The following is a 21535-nucleotide window of genomic DNA, read 5'->3' on the forward strand; positions in this document are numbered from 1 at the left end:
TGTACTTTTTATTTATTTTATTTTTTTTATACTTTTTATATATTATACTTGTTATATACTTTTTAATATTAAGAACAATTTGCCTTTTTTCCTTGTTCTTTTTCTGGTGTGGTGTTGGTTGTTTTTCTTATTTTTAGAAGGTCTTTAAGGATTTTACCACTCCCCCCACCCCCAGCCTTTCACTTTCTATTTATTTAATGCCACGAGGCATTTATTTTTATATAGTCTAAGCTATCACTCTTCTTCCCTCATATTTTTGAATTTTGAGTCATGATAAGAGAAGTTTATCCCACTCCCAGGTTATAGACCTAATTGGTCTATAGGTTAATTATCTATAGGTCTAAAGGTTAATTACCTATTTTTTTTCTGATATTTCTATGGTTTCATTTATATTTTTAAATATTCCATCTATTTGGATTTTATTTTTGGTTTATGATATCTTTATCAAGTTTTGCCTTTTTCTGTATGGCTGCCCAGTTAGTAAAATGTTGATCTTTTCTTTCGAAAATCATTTGAGATACCACCTTTATCGCATATAAAATTTTTGTTTTACAGCATCAGTATTAATACATGCTCTTCTAGTTGCTGCTTATTTTATTATGAGATGAGGTGACAGAGCTCATTAAAAGCTTTTCTATGTGGTTTTCTTCAATAGCAGTGCCTATTGTGCATGCTTAGCTTTAAAGTTAAAATTCTGTATATCCAGTTATCAGAATATTCTCAGTAAGTAGACCCAGGATTTAGTGGTCTCTATGCCATTGTCTTAAACTTGTACGGGGAGAAACTAGTACTCTTATCTCATTTAGTCTTCACACTAATCCTGTGTGGTGGGGATTTTTATCCCCATTTTACAGATGAGGAAGCTTAAGATACAGGAAGTTATTCTGTGACCAAAACTAACTTACCACAACCTGGGAATAAAGAATTAGGGAAAAGCGAAAGAAAGAGCACACACCCCCCATTTTAAAGAATAATATTTAGGGAATTCCCTGGCAGTCCAGTCTCAATGTTGAGGGCCTGGATTCAATACTTGGTCAGAACTAAGATTCCACAAGCTGCAGCATGGCCAAAAAAATGATAATAATAAAGTGTAATATTAGTTATTGATTTGATGTTTATCTCTAGTAAAGGGGGTAGCTTCATTTGAAAATTTCATCTGGATCTCTGAGGCTTAGTCTCCTTCAAACCACACTGAAAGTCACAGAGTCTAGTAATTTTCTAATGGGACACAATTTTTATTTCACAAATCAGGGCCTGACTCAAAAGAAGTATCCTATCTTAATTAAAAATTGTGACTCATTTTTTCAGGGGATTGCAAAAGATCTGGCAGAATTATTTTCTGTGTTTAAATGTCAATAAAAGGTGCTTCCACAAAGCTAAGTCTCTCTACAGTTAGGCAAGATATCTTCTTAAAAAGATAAACTGAGGCATTTGGGGAGAATATAAGAAGCTGTTGTTGCCTTAGTTTTGGTTTGCTTCTATATGAAAATGAGATGTAGAGCAGAAAAGGTGGGAAAAAATTATCATATTTGAACAGGTCTAGAGTAATGGTCCGGAGAAGGCAATGGCACCCCACTCCAGTACTCTTGCCTGGAAAATCCCATGGACAGAGGAGCCTGGTGGGCTGCAGTCCATGGGGTCGCTAAGAGTCGGACACGACTGAGAGACTTCACTTTCACTTTTCACTTTCATGCATTGGAGGAGGAAATGGCAACCCACTCCAGTGTTCTTGCCTGGAGAATCCCAGGGATGGGGGAGCCTGGTGGGCTGCCGTCTATGGGGTCGCACAGAGTTGGACACGACTAAAGCGACTTAGCAGCAGCAGCAGCAGCAGCAGAGTAATGGTCAGTGATGACAAATTTGCTCATGAAGGCATTACAGGAAGGAAAAGGGCTTCTCTCTTAGTAGGTGCAACACTGTAAAAATAGAATTGCATTTCAGCTAGATCAAAACGTTATTATAAATATAGCAAAGTACCATGACTTCACTTGGGGGAGGTAACAGGAAATTATGTTATTGGGTTAAATTAGTGACCTTGTGAATGCCTAGCAGTTGGAGCTGTCCTCTTCCCCTGAGGGGAGCCTTCCCTATTTTATGTGTGCTCAGTCTGTTGGGTAGTAGGATTTTTCTCTCCGTTATTTTTACCTAATGAGAGATGCTTACAGTCAGAGAATTTTGGTTTGGTTTTTCTTGAGTCATTCGAGAAGAAGTAAAATAAGCATCTTTTTGACTTAATTCCCGAAAGGTAAAACTAAGAAGGATAGAGATTTCTTATTTTTTACTTCTATTTTCCAATGAACAGAAACAAGGAAACATGAAACACTACCTTAAGTTATATGTAAGCAATGAGATAGAATCCTACTCCAGCCTAAAGGGTCATCATGTCAACTTACAATGGTTTAGAGCAGCGGTCCCCACTTTTTTTTGGCACCAGGAACTGGATTCATGGAAGACTTTCCACAGACCGGGGAGATGGGGATGGTTTTGAGATGATTCACGCTCATTACATTTATCGGGCACTTTGTTTCTGTTATTATTACATCAGCTCAGATCACCAGGCTTTAGATCCCAGAGGTTGGGCACCCCTGGATTAGAGGGAAAAGCACTTCATTCTGTCCTTATGCCTTTCAGTAATTTTGTGATTGTTTTAAAAAAATTATCACAAGAAAAAAATCACAGCTGGATCTGGCCTCTGTAACAAATACAAACTCATAAATTTTATGTGTGGTAGAGCAGTGCAGGGAGAGGTGGGGCCAGCAGGTGGTATTATTTTAGAAATAGTTTATTCAGACCCAAAGAATGAGACATGTCATAAATGTTTTCACACATTTTCATATGTAAAAGTGAAGGGGGGAAGTACACCTTGAAACAACCACTAAAAACACAAATACATAGTCAGCTCTTTATTAAATAATTTTTGAAAAGCATCTATTAGATCAGTCATCAGGAAATTCAACTCATTATTTTCTTTTGTACATGTTTTTGGAATGAAGTGTCCTGGTAAAAACATGGTCTTCCAGGCCAACTATTGTGATTTAGCAAGACAATTCTAAGAACATGGAATCTTTGGGTCTGCCTTGAACTACCCTTAGGTCTTAGGGCATGAACTTTGGGACCTTCATGTTCATCTGACTCATTCATGACTTATCCCTGACAGGGCATGGACTGGTTACAGCTGCTTAAAGTCTGTCTTGAAAGTCAGCTCCTAGGACTAGAGACCTTCTTTGGGTCCTTTTCATCCCAAAGATCTTTATTTGGAAACCAGAAAGAAAGATTAAAAACAATTAAAAAAAATTTTTTTTAAGTAGTTCCACTAGAGCCCAGCATCTAAAATCTCCTGTTTTCCTTTCCAGTAAGAATGTTAGCCGATCACATTGACCCTGATCCCAAAGCTTCCTCCCGCTTTAGTAGAATCCTCCTGCTTTAGTAGAATCCTCCCGCTTCAGTAGAATCCTCCCGCTCTGAAGTAGTGTCAGGCATAATAAGTTCTGTTCATTTCTTTTAAACTACAAAGCTTTATGTCCATGGGTTGGTCCTCACTTATTGCTCTGAGTCCCGCGGTGGTTTACTATTGGAGGACGCCATCTTGCATTGCACTCAAAGGACGTTTTTCGTGTGACGGTAATTAAGCACCTTCCCACAGGCTGCTCCACCGAGGTGATGATGAGGCTGCCCTGAAATCCTATTTTCTGTTGGAAGGCTCCCTACACGATGCTTTCTGGTATATGAGTCAGCTCTCCTTTCAATTTTGAAGGTTGTGCCTTTTCCTTCGTCTTTGTTTTTGCCTCCGAGTACAACTGTGTGATGTAGTTTATGCAGCCCCTAGAGCGGGAAGCTGAAAGAAAAACATGAAAAACCCAAACATTTAGTTTGAACAATGTTGCACCCATTTATTTAAAACACGCAGATCGCCTGTGGTATTTGTAGGTACAAATGTTAATGTCTTAAAAAACTCAAATCTGAAATTCACTGCTGTGTACACATGGTCTTCAATGCTCTGTTATAGCCTAATTTTCAAAAAGTCTTCTTATGTAAACATTATGCTCATAAACCTGAAATAAGATATATAGACATCTCTGATATCAAATAACGGATGTGTTGCTGGAAAAAATACATTGCCTTTAACATGATTTCATACTGAAGGTAAAAGGGCTTATGGGAATAAGAGGTTTGGCGCAGCCCACTGAAAGCTCATGTATCTCTGTACACGGAGTCTAGAAGTGTCTCCAGAAGACAATGAGCAGAAATGATAGAGTTGAAATGCTGGATTTGAGGACGCTGAGGGAAGGAGAATGAAAGTGGGGCATCATATCCCAGGAGACAGTGCAACCTCCCACAGCTGTGGCAATCCTCCCACCCTAGGGAGTATGTATTGGGGCAGGGGACAGACCTTTCTGGGTAGGGAGTCCTTAGTGCACAGGTTTATTCTATTTTTTTAATTAAAAATTTTTTATTAAAGTATATTAATAGTCAATTTATAATGTGTTAATTTCTTCTATGTAGATGCTCATTTTAGACTTTCTTAAAGGTGAATTACAAGGGCTTCTGCTTGCTCTGGAGAAGGCAATGGCACCCCTCTCCAGTACTCTTGCCTGGAAAATCCCATGGACGGAGGAGGTGATAGGCTGCAGTCCATGGGGTCGCTAAGAATCAGGCATGACTGAGCGACTTCACTTTCACTTTTCACTTTCATGCACTGGAGAAGGAAATGGCAACCCATTCCAGTGTTCTTGCCTGGAGAATCCCAGGGACAGGGGAGCCTGGTGGGCTGCCGTCTATGGGGTCACACAGAGTCGGACACGACTGAAGCGACTTAGCAGCAGCAGCTGCTTGCTCAGCAGCTGAACTGAGGGCTTTCCTTTTCCTGCTAAAGGTTACAATTCTACTCCCACTGTTGTTGTTTTAATTTTTATTTTGTATTGGGGTATAGTAGTAAAGAACCCGCCGGCCAGTGCAGGAGACATGGGAGACACGGGTTTCATCCCTGGGTGGGAAAGATCCCCTGGAGGAGGAAATGGCAACCCACTCCAGTATTCTTGCCTGGAAAATCCCACGGACAGTGGAGCCTGGTGGGCTGCAGGCCATGGGGTCACAAAGAGTTGACACAGCGGAGCAATTGAACCCATACATTGGGGTATGCCCAATTCTCAGTGTTGTGATAGTTTCAGGTGAACAGCAAAGCTACACCCGCTGCTCTGTTCCCCTTGCCTGGGGGAATGGGTGGGTACAGGAAACAACTCCAGTTACACATTATACTGACATCATAGAAATACGTGTTGCAGTGTAACAGCCTGTAGGCAGCTGACCCACATTTCCGTCCCCCACCCCGGGTCTCACACACGCCACTCACTCAAGTCCGTCTTCCTAGTACTACAGCTAGTCTTTCTTTCCATTTCACACCTTGCTAGGTCAAAACCAAAAAAAAGTGAGAGGTGTTGTAAAAGAAATGCTTCTTATAAAGCCTCAAGAAAACCAGTAGCAACTAGTGGCAAAGCTCACTGCATTGTCTTGCAACTTTGGGCAGGTGGAATAAGTTAATTTGCATGGAGGAAACAGTGGTTGGAAGGTATAAGATTCTTGTTGTGCTATATTCCTAGCTTCTGTCTACTTTATCTTTGTCAAGAGTACACACACACACATGCACACACACACTGAATCTCCTTTTGGATTTTTCTTTTCATATTTTGCTTGAAGAACTGCAATAAAGTAATCCAAAAGACGTGAAACATTTCTGCTCAAATTTGTTAAGCCTTATATTTATTTGCATGAGAGCTCAGTCATGTCTGACTCTTTGCGACCCCCTGGACTGTAGCTTGCCAGGCTCTTCTGTCCATGAGATTTCCCAGGCAAGAATACTGGAGTGGGTTGCCATGCCTTTGTCCAGAGGATCTTCTCCATCCAGAGGTTAAACCTGCATCTGTCCTATATTAGCAGGTGGGTTTTTTTGTTTGTTTGTTTTTACTACTAGCACCACCTCAAAAGCCCTGTATTTATTTATTCAATAGAAATTTACCAGACTCTCCGCTTCTGATGTGACAAGCCCTATGCTAGGATCTGAGGATACACATAGAGTAGACCCAATTGCTCACCACCTGGAGGTGTATTGTGGTAGCTAGATTAACACACCAAAAATGACAGCCTGGTGTGGGAAGTTCTTCATTGGTAAAGCTGTATGTAGGATGCTGTGGTGCACAGGAGGGGCATTCAGTCCAAGATGTACCTGTGCATGACAGCAAGGACTCAGGGATGGCTTCTCAAAGGGGCTTATGTTCAGCTATGCAAGCTGAACTGCTACTTTTTGTTTTTTTTAGGTGTATTTCCTTAAGTTCTGTGAAATGATTCAGGTGATTTGCTTTTCCTTGTGCTAAAAATCAAACTTTGATTTTTTCCTCTCCTCATGAAAGGCAACAAGTTAATGAACCTCATTTTTCATGTCTCAGGTCCCATAGTTGACTTACTTTGGCCATTTCTCTCTTGGGATGATGTTTCTTCATTATTTGACCTCGATCTGTAACTTTCTAGAGTGTGCTCTGAAATCTCACTTTCTGCAAGAAGAAAAAATTGTTATTGATTTCTGGTGCCACAGGCAACATCTGTATTTAGAAATGTACATTTGAATAAGATCGTACCTGTTTTTATGCAATAGTAGACTTACCACTTCCTCCCCCGTACCTCATGTACTCATTAGTTCAGTAAATTATTTTTTAGTTTTACTGTGATTCCTACAGGCACTGTGCCATGCAGTATAAAAGTTGCAGAAGTCAGATGACAGCATATTAGAGTCAAATACTGTCTATTTGGGAAGAAACAATTCTAGTAGCGCTTAAAGAAGTATGGTGGGGGAGGTATCAGTGGGAGGTTTTGAAACAATACTGTGGCGATTGCCTGTTGTGTGGGTACAACTGGAAAGCCAGACCCTATATGTAGGTCTGTTTATGATAAAAATGTTAGTTCATCTGAATATCTCAAATGATAGATATTAAACTAGGAAAAGCAATACTTAAATTGTTTTTAAACTTTTTATTTTGTATTGGGATATAGCTGATTAACAGTATTGTGATAGTTTCAGGTGAGCAGTGAAGGGACTCACTCAGCCATATGTACATGTATCCATTCTCCCCCAAACTCCCCTCCCGTCCAGGCTGCCATATAACATTGAGCAGAGTTCCCTGTGCTAGACAGTGGGTCCTTGCTGGTCATCCATTTTAAACATAGCAGTATGTACATGTCCATCCAAACCCCCTTAACTATCCCTTCCCCACATCCTAACCTCTGGCAACCATAAGTTCATTCTCTAAGTCTGTGAGTCTCTTGCTGTTTTGTAAGTAAGTTCATTTTGTGATTTCTTTTTAGATTCCACATACAAGGGATGTCATATTAAGTGCTTCACTGTAATGGTGTGCACTTATTCCCTCTTCTTCTCTGTCTGACTGACTTCACTCAGTACCACAATCTCTAGGTCCGTCCGTGTTGCTGCGAATGGCATTATTTCATTGCTTTTAATGGCTGAGTAATAGTCCATCATATAAATGTGCCACATGAGAAGCAACAGTAAAAGGGTCAGAGCCATTCAAAGATGTATTAATAGTATTTTGCCATAGAATGTAATGCGTTCTCTGTCATTGGAGGTGTATGAGACATATATGGCTAAATCAGCAGTGTTCAAGAGCACCATCATGCAAGTCACGTGTATAATTTACAGTTTTCTAGTTGCCATTTCAAAAAGTAAAAGGAAGCAGGTGAAATTGCTATGTTTTTATTTAACTAGTAGGTTCAATGTATTGTTATTAGACATATTCTCGTGTATGTGTGTGAACTGAGTCTTCAAAAGTGGATGTGTCCAGCATATTAAAGTCAAATACAAATCCTTACAGCACCTCTCAAGGGTGCCTAGCCACAGTTCGTGTGCTGACTAGCTGTATTATGGCTACTGTATTGAACAGTCCAGGTCTAAATAACCACTCAGAATTAAAGCAGGGATTTAATCTTGGTACGCATTTGTGGAACGAACAGAGCAGATAGTTATTCTGGATAACTTCTAAGGTCCCTTCTGTCTCTGATGTTGAGTATACATATTTTAATAGGTATTTTCTATGCTAGCTAAATAATTTTGTTTTTGTTTCCAATGATAACTTTTAAATCAGAATGCTTAGGAAAAATTACAAACATATGGTTGACGGAAGCTGAGTGCATTCTTACAGAGTAAGAATGGGCCCACAAACAGTCTATTATATTCAACCCTTGACTGGTCAACAGTCCTAGAATAGGAACTCCTTGAGGACAGGGATTTGGTCTGCCTTGTTGGCAGATGTGTTCTCAGTGCCTGGAAGAGTGCCTGGCATACGGTGGGTATTCAGTGAATGCTTATTGAATGAATGGATGAATATGCTCTCTATTTGGTACCCTTTTGTGAATAGAAGCCTCCACAATTTAATGCCATTTCCTAGAGCTACTCTAGTTTCTCTTGGTCATGCATTCTTTGACTATAATCCCTGGAAATTCACATCCTGCTCAGACAGATGGTATAGCATTGAATGGAAGAGCTTTAATTGACAGAATTTCCCTTTGGGCTGGCCAGAGGCTTCAGCATCTTGGAACCTCTGTAAGGCTCTCTGCCCACTCACCTTTCTTCCATATCACATGTGCTTTCCGGAGTTTCATGATGAAGAGCTGGACAATGATGAACAGTATGAAGATGAGGAAGGACACGAGGGTCAGCAGCAGGACACCGCTGTTCTTCTTCGTCAGTCCCCCATACAGCCGATTTGCTTCTGCAGGGAAAATGCAAGGGCTTTAAACAGGCTGAGGGGATTTTTGATCACTGAGGAATATATACGGTATTTGCAAAATATAATGAAGGATAATAGCTGAGAGGAAAAGATGAGGGAGAGCTTTACCCTGAAGGTAAAGAGAGTCACGTTATTTGTTCTCTGAAAATAAGCAAACAGGAATATAAACAAAGCAATTTCATGGGATGATTTGAAAAAGGTTTTTAAGTTACATAGATATTGGGCTAGTTATTTTTCATTTCTAGAGGAAACGTGAGGATATTGAAGTACAGTCAGAGGGTTCAAATTAGCTGTAAGGAATGGAGTTTTTAGCAAAGTGTAGTTAAGTAGCAAGAAAAGTTACTAAGGAGTTCAAAAAACTCTGCAAATAAAATGAAATTTCATTAATCTTGGCCAGGTTAAATGTGGTCCTCCATGAAGGCATCTGGAGATAAACCAGGTGAGCTCTTAAAGATCTTTCTAGTACTCTTATTTTGGGGGCTCTACATTTGCAGAATGTCATTCACGGTCCCCTTCATCTCAACCAACATGCCATTAAGGAGTGCAACTACTCAGAGAAAATTGTGCTTGGAGCTGCTAAGGCACAATTCTATGATTCAGGGAGTAGTTCTCTCTATATATAAACAAACAAGTTAATAAAAACAAACAGCAGTCCTGAGAAAACCATTATAGAAAAAGACACTGTGTTCACTGCAGCATTATTTACAATAGCTAGGACATGGAAGCAACCTAGATGTCCATCAAGAGATGAATGGATAAAGAAATTGTGATACATATATATATATATATATATATATATATATATATATATAGTGGAATATTACTTAGCCATAAAAAGGAACACATTGTATCAGTGCTAATGAGGTGGATAAACCTAGAGCCTATTATGCTGAGTGAAGTGAGTCAGAAAGAGAAAAACAAATATCATGTATTCACGCATATATGTGGAATCGAGAAGGATAGTACTGATGATCCTGTTTTCAGAGCAGCAATGGAGATGCAGACATAGAGAAAAGACCTATGGACACGGTGAGGGGGGCGTGGAGAGGGTGGGACGAATGGAGAGAGTAGAGTGGAAACATATACATTCCCATATGTAAAATAGATAGCCAGTGGGAATTTGCTGTATGACTCAGGGCACTCAAACCGAGGCTGTGTGACAACCTAGAGGTATGGGATGTGGTGGGAGGTGGGAGGGAGGTTCAAGGGGGAGGGGACTTTTGTATACCTATGGCTGATTCATGTTGATGTATAGCAGAAACCAACACAATATTGTAAAGCAATTATCCTTCAATTAAAAAAACAAACAAACAGCAGTAAGATAACTGTGCCAGATTCTAGACCCACATATGTTATGTATAATAATGTGTTCAGGGGTTCCGAAGCTGGCGTGGTCCCTGAGCTGGTCAGGAAAGCGTTCGGCAAGGATGCTGGTCTTGAAGGAGGGGTAAGGAGAAGAGTGATGTGGATTTTCTTTCATTGGGGCAGTTAGGGCAGGGCCATCAAAATGAGATGGAAGGTTATCAGAGAAAAACGTGTATTCTGGTCAGGAGTTCATAGAGACAGGGCCACAGAGGGAGGTGGTAGAGACCACCTCTGGAGGCTTGAAGGCTCAGGCTCTGTGCTGTGAATGGTGAGCCATAGCGGTCTTCTGATCACTAGGGTAGAGGGTGCAAAGAGGTGTTTTGATAGTCGGATACTGAAAAATCACAGCAAGAGGAGAAGTTGAAGTTACAATACTTTGTGCAGGACATGATGGGGGCCTGCATCAAGGAGGTGGCGGTGCTTGTGCGCAAAAGAGAAGACTCAAAACTCTTTGGGAACCTACTGATTTTATATGTGTGTCTGTGTGAGTGTATACACATACATATATGTGTGTGTTTGGGGCTGTGTGATGCTTTGGGCAAGCTGATTTTGTGGGGAAAGGCGCTGTTCAGTTTTTACCCATGTTGAGTTTAAGGAACTGGCAGAATATTCAGCCAGAGATATGTGGGAAATGGAATGAAACAGGCGTTCTTGCTCGGGAGAATGTTCTGGAAATGCAGGTATGTAACTCTTCTGTTTGATGGCAACAGAAATACTCTCGGGAAGGGGGAAATTCTTTAAGGATTAAGGCAATAACCAGGGATGGAGAAGTAGAATCAAATCTACATAGAAGAAGTCAGAGGAGGAGGGGACGTGAGCTAATGGACACAGGGAAAAGTGGCGAGCAAAGTAACAGGAGCAGACAGAGTAAGTCAGGGAAGCCAGGGAGATGACTAGGTCAAGGAACAGGTCAAGGGGTAAGGGAATGATTAACCAATAAAAAGGTCAAAAATAATAAGGACTGAAAAACCCTACTGGATGTATTGATTAAGAGGTTAAAACATCAAGTGTCTGTTCTAAGTAAATAAGTGTTGGGGACACTTACCAGTGGCCAAGTGAGAGACTTGAGTGGTTTGTTCTTCCTCTTCCTTGTCGATCTCTGACGTACTAGAATCTTCCATTACTGCAACCAAGATGAAAGTAAGACATGAGATATTCATATGACAGTGTATGTGCTATGTGGTGTATATGCGCATATTCATCCCGAAGCACCTTTGGAAACCAAATTGAATGATCCTCATTCAAAACAATATCACTTTTGAACTACTGACTTCTTCCAAAAATTGTTGCAAATGGTCAGGTTCACTTTTTTAAAAAAGAGTCACTCAGTTGTGTCCCGTTCTTTTTGACCCCATGGACTGTAGCCTGCCAGGCTCCTCTGTCCATGAGATTTTCCAGGTAAGAATACTGGAATGGATAGCCATTTCCTTCTCCGGGGGATCTTCCCAACCCAGGGATGGAACCCAGGTCTCCTGCATTGCAGGCAGATTCTTTACCATCTAAGCCACGAGGGAAGCCCTTTTTTTGCGAGGTGAATGTTTAATGAACACTTTCTCTGTGCCAGACCTTAAACTGACCATTTGGTATATATTACTTCTCACTATAGCTCCGAGCAAACAGGTTTCAAGAAGTTAATTGTCTCAGTTCTATAGCAGATAAGTGGCAGAGCCAATATCAAAACTCAGAATCCCAAATTTAAAACATTATATTTCCTCTGTGAACCAGGTCTATTAGTTGAAACTGTTTTAGGATGCTTCAGGACTGAATATTGAAGAATGGTACCTTAAGCCTGATGAATAGAAATCCTACAACCTGAAATGCACAAAGCAGTGATTTATATGTTGAAAACTGGCTCAGTTACCATTCAGCCCAATGCCTGCTTCCTCATTAGAAATAGGGTGTACTATGATGATTTTGCGAGGTAAGAGAAATTATAAAAATAAGAGATCCTTTTTCCCGATTTTGTTGTTTCTTTTCCCTGTTTTTTTCCCTCCTCTGCATTCTTGGTTTGTAGCCCATTGCTCAGCGCCACCATGTGGGCCCTGAGGGGAATGACACCACCTCTTCTATTGAAAATGGGTATTATTAACAGTAATAAAATCGTAGAAATTGAAGGCTGAAAGGAATTTTAGAAACCATATTCCTTATATCTTCTATATGAAAAAGCAGAGGAGAAAATTGAGTTACTCAGTAGTGGTGTAAGCCGATTTAAAGACAAATAGATTCTAAACACGTTTAAAAATATTGGATTATTTAACCAAGGGATGTGGCTGTTCCACTTGATAATATTTTCAATTTCCATCGCCCTGCAGAAAAAGTATATATGTATGTACGGTACATATATATTTATCAGTGCTTAAAGAACCTAAACATTTACTTTTAAGTATTGGGGAGGAAGGAGGGTTCAGGATGGGGAACACATGTATACCTGTGGCAGATTCATTTTGATATATGGCAAAACCAATACAATATTGCAAAGTTAAATAAAATAAAATAAAAACATTTTAAAAATGTGATCTGATACTCAGAACTATGGACATGATAGTGATATGAAAGCACTTCTCCCACCACACAATTTTAGAGAGACTCTATTTGAAACAGAAAGAGTATATGTGGGGATTTATGCCTTTCTGAATGAAGCTTACTGTCTTGTTCAAAGCACCATGACAACTGCCTGCACACATTCATTCATCCATTCATTCATACTGCATTTTGTGAGTACCTCCTATTGGCAGGTATCAAGCTAGGTAAAATACAAAGATAAGTTAAATATGTGATCATTGCCCAGAGTTAATCATCTAGTGATTCACTGTCTAACCAAGCTGGGATTATAATCCAGGTTTTCTAAATTCTCCTTCATTTATAGTTTAATCCTGTCATCAAAAACTGAGTTCTTAAATATATTTTAGCACTCAGAATGTTACATTTCTATACTTTGGAGGTGTGTACAGTAAGGTTGAAAAATACACATTTTTGCTTCTGTGTGTGTGGTTTTTTTTTTTTATAAACCTCATTAATGAAAGAAAAGGAAATTAAAAAAATAAAATGCATATGGTAAGTTGAAGAAACAAAACAGGAGTTTCCCTGGTGGCTCAGTGGTTAAGAATCCACTTGCCAGTGCAGGGGACACGGGTTCGATCCCTGATCCAGGAAGATCCCACATGCCATGGAGCAACTAAGTCTGTGCACCACAGCTACTGAGCCCCGGCTCTAGAGCCCGGGAACTGCACCTGCAGAGCCCACATGCCCCAACTACTGAAGCCCCAAGTGCCCTAGAGTCTGTGCTCTGCAGCAAGAGAAGCCACCGCAGTGAGAAGCCCGTGCACTGCTACGGGAGAGTAGCCCCCACTAACTGCAACTAGAGGAAGCCTGTGTGCAGCAACTAAGACCCAGCACAACCAAAATAAATACGTAAAATTATAAAAAAACAAAACTATCTGAGTTCTTGACAACCAAGTAACTCATGAGCCTTCAAAGGTGATTTTGTTAATTCAATGGCAACAGCAAAACTGCAGATCCTGCATTTTGCACTTTGCTGTTATCAAGTCTTTATTTTGTGTTTGGTCTGTTCTAGATGGAAGAACAAAGAAATGAGTCTCCTATAAATGAATTCAACCCTGCCTTTTACCACAGAGGAATTCAGGTGTCACAGTTGTATGTGCATGCATGTGTGTGTGAGAGAGAGAGAAAGAGAACTTACAAGGTGTTAGTTACTCTGAAGCCCCTCCCACTAACTGAACTCTCTGAATATGGTGCTTCTCCTGGTCACCATAAAGCTGGAGCCAGTTGGAAGGAGCCTTCTATGGTCTTATTACAAAATAAAAGAAAAAAACGTTCTTGAAACTTAGAATGGGAAAAGTGACCTTCCCAGAGAATCATGATTTTTTTTTTTAAGTTTTAATGTTTTTGATACTTACCAGTGCTATTGGGCTGCTGAGGGTCTTGAGAGGATAGAGAGCTTGTCTCCAGGGCAGCTGACGTTGTCTCTTGATCAGTAACTAGGAAAGGGGAAAAACAGAATTCCGCAACTACAGAGAGCAATTTTACCCACATTGTGCTCAGTACAGCAGGCTGGAGAATATGCTTGGCTGCCGCCTGCTCGTTGGGGTTCTGCAGAAACCTCAGAATTAGGTGTTCTGCAGCCCTTGTGCTGGTCTTGGAATCTACATCCCGCTGATTGTCCATCTGCTAAACTGCCTGGCTTAGAAGCGTAGCAGGCTGGACCTCCATGGAGCGGTGCACTGGGCAGTGGTGGGCAGACTGTTCACCTCTATCTGTATCTCCCTATTAATACTTATCAATCTGTCTATCCACTTAATCGCATATCTACCTGCCTATTTATTAGGTGGCTTTGGAGTCAGTGTCGGAATGGGCTGAATTCCAATGCTGATCCAATTCCTGCCGCTGATTAAGTTTGGACCAGGTCCCCAGTCTCTCATATGCAAGGCTTTCCCTTACCTGTAAAATGGAGATACTAATACATTCACCTTTTGGAGTTTTTTGGTGAGAATAAATGGTTTCATTTGTATGACATGTGTAGCCCCAAACCTGACTATTCATTAAGAGGCTTACTAAATGCTATTGTAGACTATAAAATCAATGCTTAGGAATGGATCTAGAAGTTCAATTTAGCATAGGTTTGATCAGTCAACGAATAGGCCTGCAACCAGGGAGCTTATAAAAACAATGCCTGTTAATTTACCAATATTGATACTGATCTGTAATATCTTTATGGAATCTGTGAGTGTTTTTCAGTCTTTCATTTAATCAAAGGATTTTTCTGTGGCTTTGTAAATTATTTTCTTAATCAAACACTAAAAATTTAAAACTATAAAAATGCTTGAATCACATGCCAAGGACACTGAGAAAAGAACCACTAAGGAGACACTGGAGAAATAGTAAAACAGATCATAAGGCTAAAATGAGCTCTGTGGCCACAAAGAGACCAGAGAAAATTGAAGAGAGGAGAAGTTGCCTGGAGTGAAAAGCTCGAAGCCAAGTCAAATAGAAGAGCTGGAAGCAGATTACAAGATAAGGATGATGTGCAACTGCTGGGGACACAGAGGATAAAATTTATCAAAAATGATTAAGATCTAGAATAATGTATACTATATGAGTTCATATAATTACATAATTATGTACAAAATAGGTTATATATATATTACATATACTATATTCTATACACATTGTATATATTGTGTGTATATGCCATAATGTATATATACAATTGTGCACTATATATTCAATAGTCTGTGTATGTGTGTATATACATACATATATATATATATACACACACACACTGTGTATGTATAGAACTATGGCCATCCAGGAGGAGAAACTGTGATCTCTCCTTCAGCAGTAATTTTGGTAGATGGTTTGAACAATTGCTGAAAACTAAAATATATATTTATTGATATTGTTGGTTCTTTTATTTAAAATCTGAACATCTTTCAGAGCCATTTAGGTGAAAAAAAAAAAAAGCCTCATTTACTCTTTGGTGACCTTCCTGCCTCCCCATGTGCCCTAGGCTCCCTTCCATGGCTGGGGGTGGCTGGGGGTGGAGGGTGAGGAGGGGGATGAATGACAGAGAGGAAAGAATATTTACGTCAGATTACAGGTCCGCCCAATCTGGGGGCCCGTGATTCTTCTAAACCCAGCTTCCTCAAGACCTACTTTTGGTTTGATGAGAAAGTGACCGGCGGAGAACACAGGGTAGTGAGTGGGGAGTTTTTAACCACAGCGTCAGCCCCCACAGAGCAGCAGGATAGTTTTCTCACAGTGAGGTTCCTGTTCACAAGTACCTTTCCTCATCAGTTATTTCATTCGATACAGAGCTTTTTCAACAAACTCATGGTCATCCAGCAGCTTCCTCTTTCGCTAGGGTGAGGGAATGCTTATCCTTCAGGAACCTCTTTCACACCGAGAGTGCTCACTCGGTCCTACTCTTTGCGACCCCATGGACGAGCCTGCCAGGCTCCTCTGTCCACGGGATTCTTCAGACAAGCGCACGGGAGTGGGTTGCCATGCCCTTTTCCAGAGTCACACTGAGAAGTACCTTATAAAGTAATGAAGGTTGGAGTCCTGTGAATGATAGATGTGTGATGCCTGCTACTTCTCAGAGGCTACTTCTTGGCTCAAAATGTTTTATATACTTTTTAAATTAATTCTTAAACCTTTGGTGATGGGATCAGGGAACAGAGATTCTGAAAATGGAGGCAACTCCTCTTCACGTTTAATGTTTGATTTCTTTTCATTTTTATTATTCTTAATTTTTGGTGTTCTGCTCAAAATATTTTTTTAAAGATTTTTTTTGATGTGGATCATTTTTTAAAGTCTTTATTTAATTTGTTACAATACTGCTTGTTTTATGTTTGGATTTTCTGACTGTGAGGCGTGTGGGATCTTATCTCCCCGACCAGGGATTGAACCTGCATACCCTGTGTCGGAAGCCGAGCTCTTAACCAATGGGCCACCAGGGAAGCCCCTGCTCAGAATATTAACATGGGTAGACTATGCTCTCTAAAACAGTTACAATAAAACAAATCTAAAGCATAGTCATGACTTAATGTGGGTACATGATTGTTAACATACAATGATATTGACAAGTTTAGATTTATTTCAGTTAGTTTTATCCCCTTAGGGGTTAAGTACAGGGGTGTAGTAAGCTTCACCTGGTCTCTCCAAAAACATGACTGCAATAAAACTATTTTAGGTCAAGTTATGCCAGCTGTCATGATCAAAAAACAAGCATGACTCTGCTTGCATACGGCACTCTGTTAGGCTCTCTACACAACTGGGATTCTTCTCAGTGTTGGAACAGTAACTCTGTCGCCCAGCTGGAGAAATTTCAATCATGAACGAAAGTTGTTATTTAAAAAAGCTTTGTTGACAGTGAGCTCGCTCTGAAGGACTTTTCCTACTCCATTTCATCTTGTTTTTAGTGTGATATAAGGTAAATTTAAGATAATCAAAGACAGCCATTGGTGGTTCTTACCCAAATCTTCAAACCGAAAAGGTGCTACCAGTTTTCTTCCTTGCAGGCCTCTGTGTCGGATAATGCAACTTGCTGTTGAGTTTTTGCCATATGCGTGGACTGTCAGTGTGCTGGTGCTATTACACTTCTTCCCATCAGTTTCATATTCATGGTGGATTTCACCTGTGAAGCAATTTAAAGTGGTGTGTGAGGTCGTGACGGTTGGGTGGCATGGTTCTCTGAGAAACCAACGGCCTTGACATCTTGGCAAACATTAGACTTCTAACCTCACTCTAATTTCCCTCAGCCACCTGGGATGTGCTTGGCCCCATTCCCAAAGAGAAGCAGATGAACAAGAGTGGATAATTTCCTATAAACTCTGCACTACTGGAAAAAAAAAAATCCAAAGCTTATCATGGTTACACAAGACAGCCTAATGTTGTGGAACACAAAGAGCCAAGCCCTTACTCAGGTTGAATGAATAAGGCAGATTAAAGAAAGGTCTAGAATTGGCAGTGGACTGAACCTATATTTACATCAATTGAATGAAATGTATGTTGAAATGTAAACAAACTGGAATCAGTTCCCAAGCATGACAGTTGGTTTTCCTGCTTCAGTTAAAAGGCTCAAAGCTTAGGTTCTTGTTGCTGTTATCAAAATAGTTTTATCTGCCATAGGGAGTATGACATGATACTCCATTGTTCAAGCAAGATCTTATCTGTTCCAATTGCATGTATTATGTTAAATATGTATTTTTGGAAATGCATTTATTTATTTGGCTGTGCCAGGTCTTGGTTCTGGCATGTGGGGTCTTTAGTTGAGTCATGCAGGGTGTTTAGTTGCAGCGTGTGGGATCTAGTTCTCTGATTAGGGATTGAACCCTGACCCCCTGCATTAGGAGCATGGAGTCTTAGCCACTGAACCACCAGGGAAGTCCTAAACATATTTTCAATTCTGTGTCTGATACAAAGTTTATGCTCAGAGGTACAGGTAATAGCTATATTATGTCTTTTATGAAATTTTTTTGTTGTTGTTGAGTCACTGAGTTGTATCTGACTCTTTGCAACCCTGTGGACTGCAGCATGCCAGTCCTCCTTGTCTCTCACTATCTTCCAGAGTTTGCCCACATTCATGTCCATTGAATCAGTGATGCTATCCAGCCATCTTATCCTCTCCCACCCCTCATAAAATGAAATTTTACAAAGCCTTTGTTGTTGTTTTTCAGTCACTCAGTCGTGTCTGACTCTGTGACCCCATGGACTGCAGCACGCCAGGCTTCCCTGTCCTTCACTATCTCCCAGAGTTTGCTCAAACTCATGTCCATTGAGTCTATGAAACCATAATATTTAATACATGTACCATTTTCGGTTTCTACCTTGTTTTAAACAAAAGCATGTAACCATGTTATTTGTGTTGAGGCTTTCAAGAATAAGGCATTGTATCGATTGGTTAATAAGGATAATTTGTCTGGAAAAGGATGGATGAGATATTGAGTGGGGTTTTCTGGCACTTTCTGCCACCAGAGGGTGCCAGAACATTTAAAAATTCCTTAAAAATATAAATAGGAAGGAAAACAAAGGAGAAAAGAGAATGGTTTCTTCACTTACCATAGAGCTCCATGCCATTCCCTAAGAGCCAGGTTATCCGTGGAGGGGGCTTGCTTCTCACGGTGGAGCATTTCAGTATGACGTGTTCTTCTCCATTGTGCGTCTTGATAACTGAAACTTGCAGGGTTGGCGTGACAGGAGTTGCTAGAAGAAAATTGATTTTTCTCTGCTTAATTAGCTGGTCTACATATCTCAGCAAAGCACAGAGCCTAATAATCTGTAGGGATTGTTGTAGGGGGTGGTCTAAATAATGGCATATTTTTTCACTTGACCTTTCTCAGAATGTAAAGGGGCTTTTATGTACTTGTAAAGCTACTCTGGCTGTCATCAGAATATTTGTCACCTGGTGTGTGATTAGTCTCTGGAAATTCCCAAGTAGACTATGTTATAACAGTAATTCTTAAATTTTATAGATGAGTGTATTTGAGTGGTAGAACACGAGGTGAGGAATAGAAGCTGGAATTCTGGCCCCATCTCTGTCACCAACTATTTGTAAGAACTTGGGTAAGTCCCACAACCTCTTGGTGTATCAGTTTCCTTGCCTGAGACGTGAAGGAGTTGGTTTATGGGTTGGCTGTTTGAGCTTTAAACTTTCATGAGTCTAGGACTCACGTCAGTATAAGTTACTTCTGTCCTCTCCTCCCGTCAAAGAGGCATTTCTCTAAAGGGCCCATCAGCCCGATTTCTTTTTTACTTCTGTCTAGGAAAGTTTTTTCAGATAGGCTTATATCTTCTTCTCTGTTCTACCTCACACTGTGGGGTACAGAATGGGACCCTTTAGCATCTATTTACTCATCCGTCTGCCATTAAGACATTATGAAGTCAGTTCCAAGTATGTACCAGATGCTGGCAATACAAATGTGGGAAAGATGAGGCCCCTCAAAGAGGAGCATGGTGATAGAAGCAGCCCCCTAAACTGCTCACTGAAAGATCACGTGTCAGATGCAATGACAGAGGTAGGCAAGGGGTGTTATGAGAGCCCCAGTAGAGCACAGACTTGGCCTGACCCAGAGTGATGTTGAGGATGACCAGCAACATGAGGGAAAGCTGACCCCAAAGTTGAGTCTCACTGCTTCTCAGAACCCCTCGGGAGCCACTCCTTCCCAGAGACTTTATCACGGTGCCTTTGCTTTATGGCAGGTACCACACTCAACTAATGCAAGAAGAGGAGTCTTAGGAATTCCTTGTGTGATATGTAGAATTATGGTATTTAGAGATCAATAAAAGGCAGTGTTTTAAATTGATCTGTTCTGCTACAAAAAAGCAAAAAGTCAAGATAGTAAGACTTAACACTGAACACAAAGGACCCTCTGCAGAACTGAGCAAGTTCCTGCTGTCACTTCCTAGCCAAGCCTCCCAACCCCATCCCCCACCAGAAGAGCGGAACTTGTTTTGCAGAGGATGTGAGCCGATTGTCCAGCAGAGTTACATCTGAATATATTCCATCCTAGGATATGCTGTCAGAAGTTTCCGCTAGATGTATGTGTGTGTTTTGCCTTCCTGAACAACTGTGCAAACTCCTTGTAGGCAGAGATTGTGCCTAATTCATCTTTAATTCCTTGTAGCCCGGTACAGTGCCTGGCACAGAGTCACAGTTCAGCCAGTACGAATTCTCTTTCCTTTTAGTTCCCTGCAGAGAAAATTTAGTTGATGCCAAGACGATTTTCACAAACTCACATTTAGTCTGGGACTTGCCACTCAAATTGCTCCTTTCTGTTTTCTCTCAGTGAAGATGGCAGAGGTGCCAGGAAATAAATGCCTCGCTGCAGGCAACATATTTTAATTATAATATTGAGTTTAAAAATGATATATCCCGTTCCTAAGTGTATCGCTCCCGGGCCGGGTTTACTGGCTTTCAGGCACCTACCTAACACGATCACTTTCACTTCCTTTGTTCTCACGGACTTGCCATAGTGCAGACACTTGTACACGCCTTCATCATGCTGTGTTACATTCAGCACGCTGATGGAGAGCTGATCGGAGGAGTGATGAAGAAGCTGGTATTTGGAACTTTTTAAAGCTGCACAAGAGGGAACAAGAGCTGTTATAAGGAGAGGTATCAGATGAATGCAGACTCTCAGTGGATGGATTTTTCACTGGAATGGCTTTTGATGATCACACTTTAAGGGGATGGATGTCGCATCTTTAACTGAGCTGCCTTCCAAATTCTAGTGTTACCAGCTGGAGACCTCTCAATAGTTCGAAGCTGGTTTAGGAAATAAAGTATTTTAATACTAGGATCTGTGAAATAAGCAGCTTGTTTTATTTATGCTGGTAGGAAGTTATGAACTCTGGGCTGGCAAAGGCTTCAGGTGGTAGGAGGATCTTAAATAATTTTTTTTTACATTATGTAAATGCCCCAGTGTAATTTGTCTTAGAAATCTAATTCTCTGTCTTGTCATACACAGCATTGTGATGCAATTATACTCCAATTAAATTTTAAAACACTATTGGAAAGCTATCCATAATTATCACTATTTAAATTTTATAGTCACATGAATAAGATCGGAACAAAAATAGTTGTCAAACTGATTTGATGACAAAGCTGTAAAATCTACTGTTCTTACAATTTCATATGACAATGAATAACCAAGATATGTTTAGAAGAAAAGTTCATTATTATTTAAAGTTTCCCAAAGAGTATGTAGTACTTTCTAATGTTTAGGGAATGGTAAAAATAAACAAAAGCAACAATAAAACAAAACAAAAAAAACCCCCACAAGAACATAAAATCTCCCACAGTTCCAGAAACTTCTAGCCAACAGCAAGTATTCTTTTTGATTCTGTCTTGATCTGGGATT

At 40.3% G+C, this 21535-nt stretch overlaps 1 protein-coding gene across 1 annotated transcript in view; it reads right to left on the bottom strand.

Annotated features, from left to right (window-relative positions):
* Positions 1–2888: 2888 nt before the first annotated feature.
* Positions 2889–21535, bottom strand: part of CRTAM (cytotoxic and regulatory T cell molecule) — a 28791-nt gene continuing 10144 nt past the window's right edge. The window contains exons 3-10 of the mRNA XM_027563451.1: positions 20602–20754; positions 18735–18878; positions 17149–17310; positions 14072–14152; positions 11200–11277; positions 8625–8771; positions 6459–6545; positions 2889–3835 (exon numbers count right to left, since the gene is read on the bottom strand). Coding sequence (XP_027419252.1) covers positions 3705–3835; positions 6459–6545; positions 8625–8771; positions 11200–11277; positions 14072–14152; positions 17149–17310; positions 18735–18878; positions 20602–20754 — 983 coding nt within the window. The 3' untranslated portion in view covers positions 2889–3704. The remainder of the gene's footprint in view (positions 3836–6458; positions 6546–8624; positions 8772–11199; positions 11278–14071; positions 14153–17148; positions 17311–18734; positions 18879–20601; positions 20755–21535) is intronic.

This window comes from Bos indicus x Bos taurus, chromosome 15 (genome assembly GCF_003369695.1).
Source record: "Bos indicus x Bos taurus breed Angus x Brahman F1 hybrid chromosome 15, Bos_hybrid_MaternalHap_v2.0, whole genome shotgun sequence".
Taxonomy (NCBI): domain Eukaryota; kingdom Metazoa; phylum Chordata; class Mammalia; order Artiodactyla; family Bovidae; genus Bos; species Bos indicus x Bos taurus.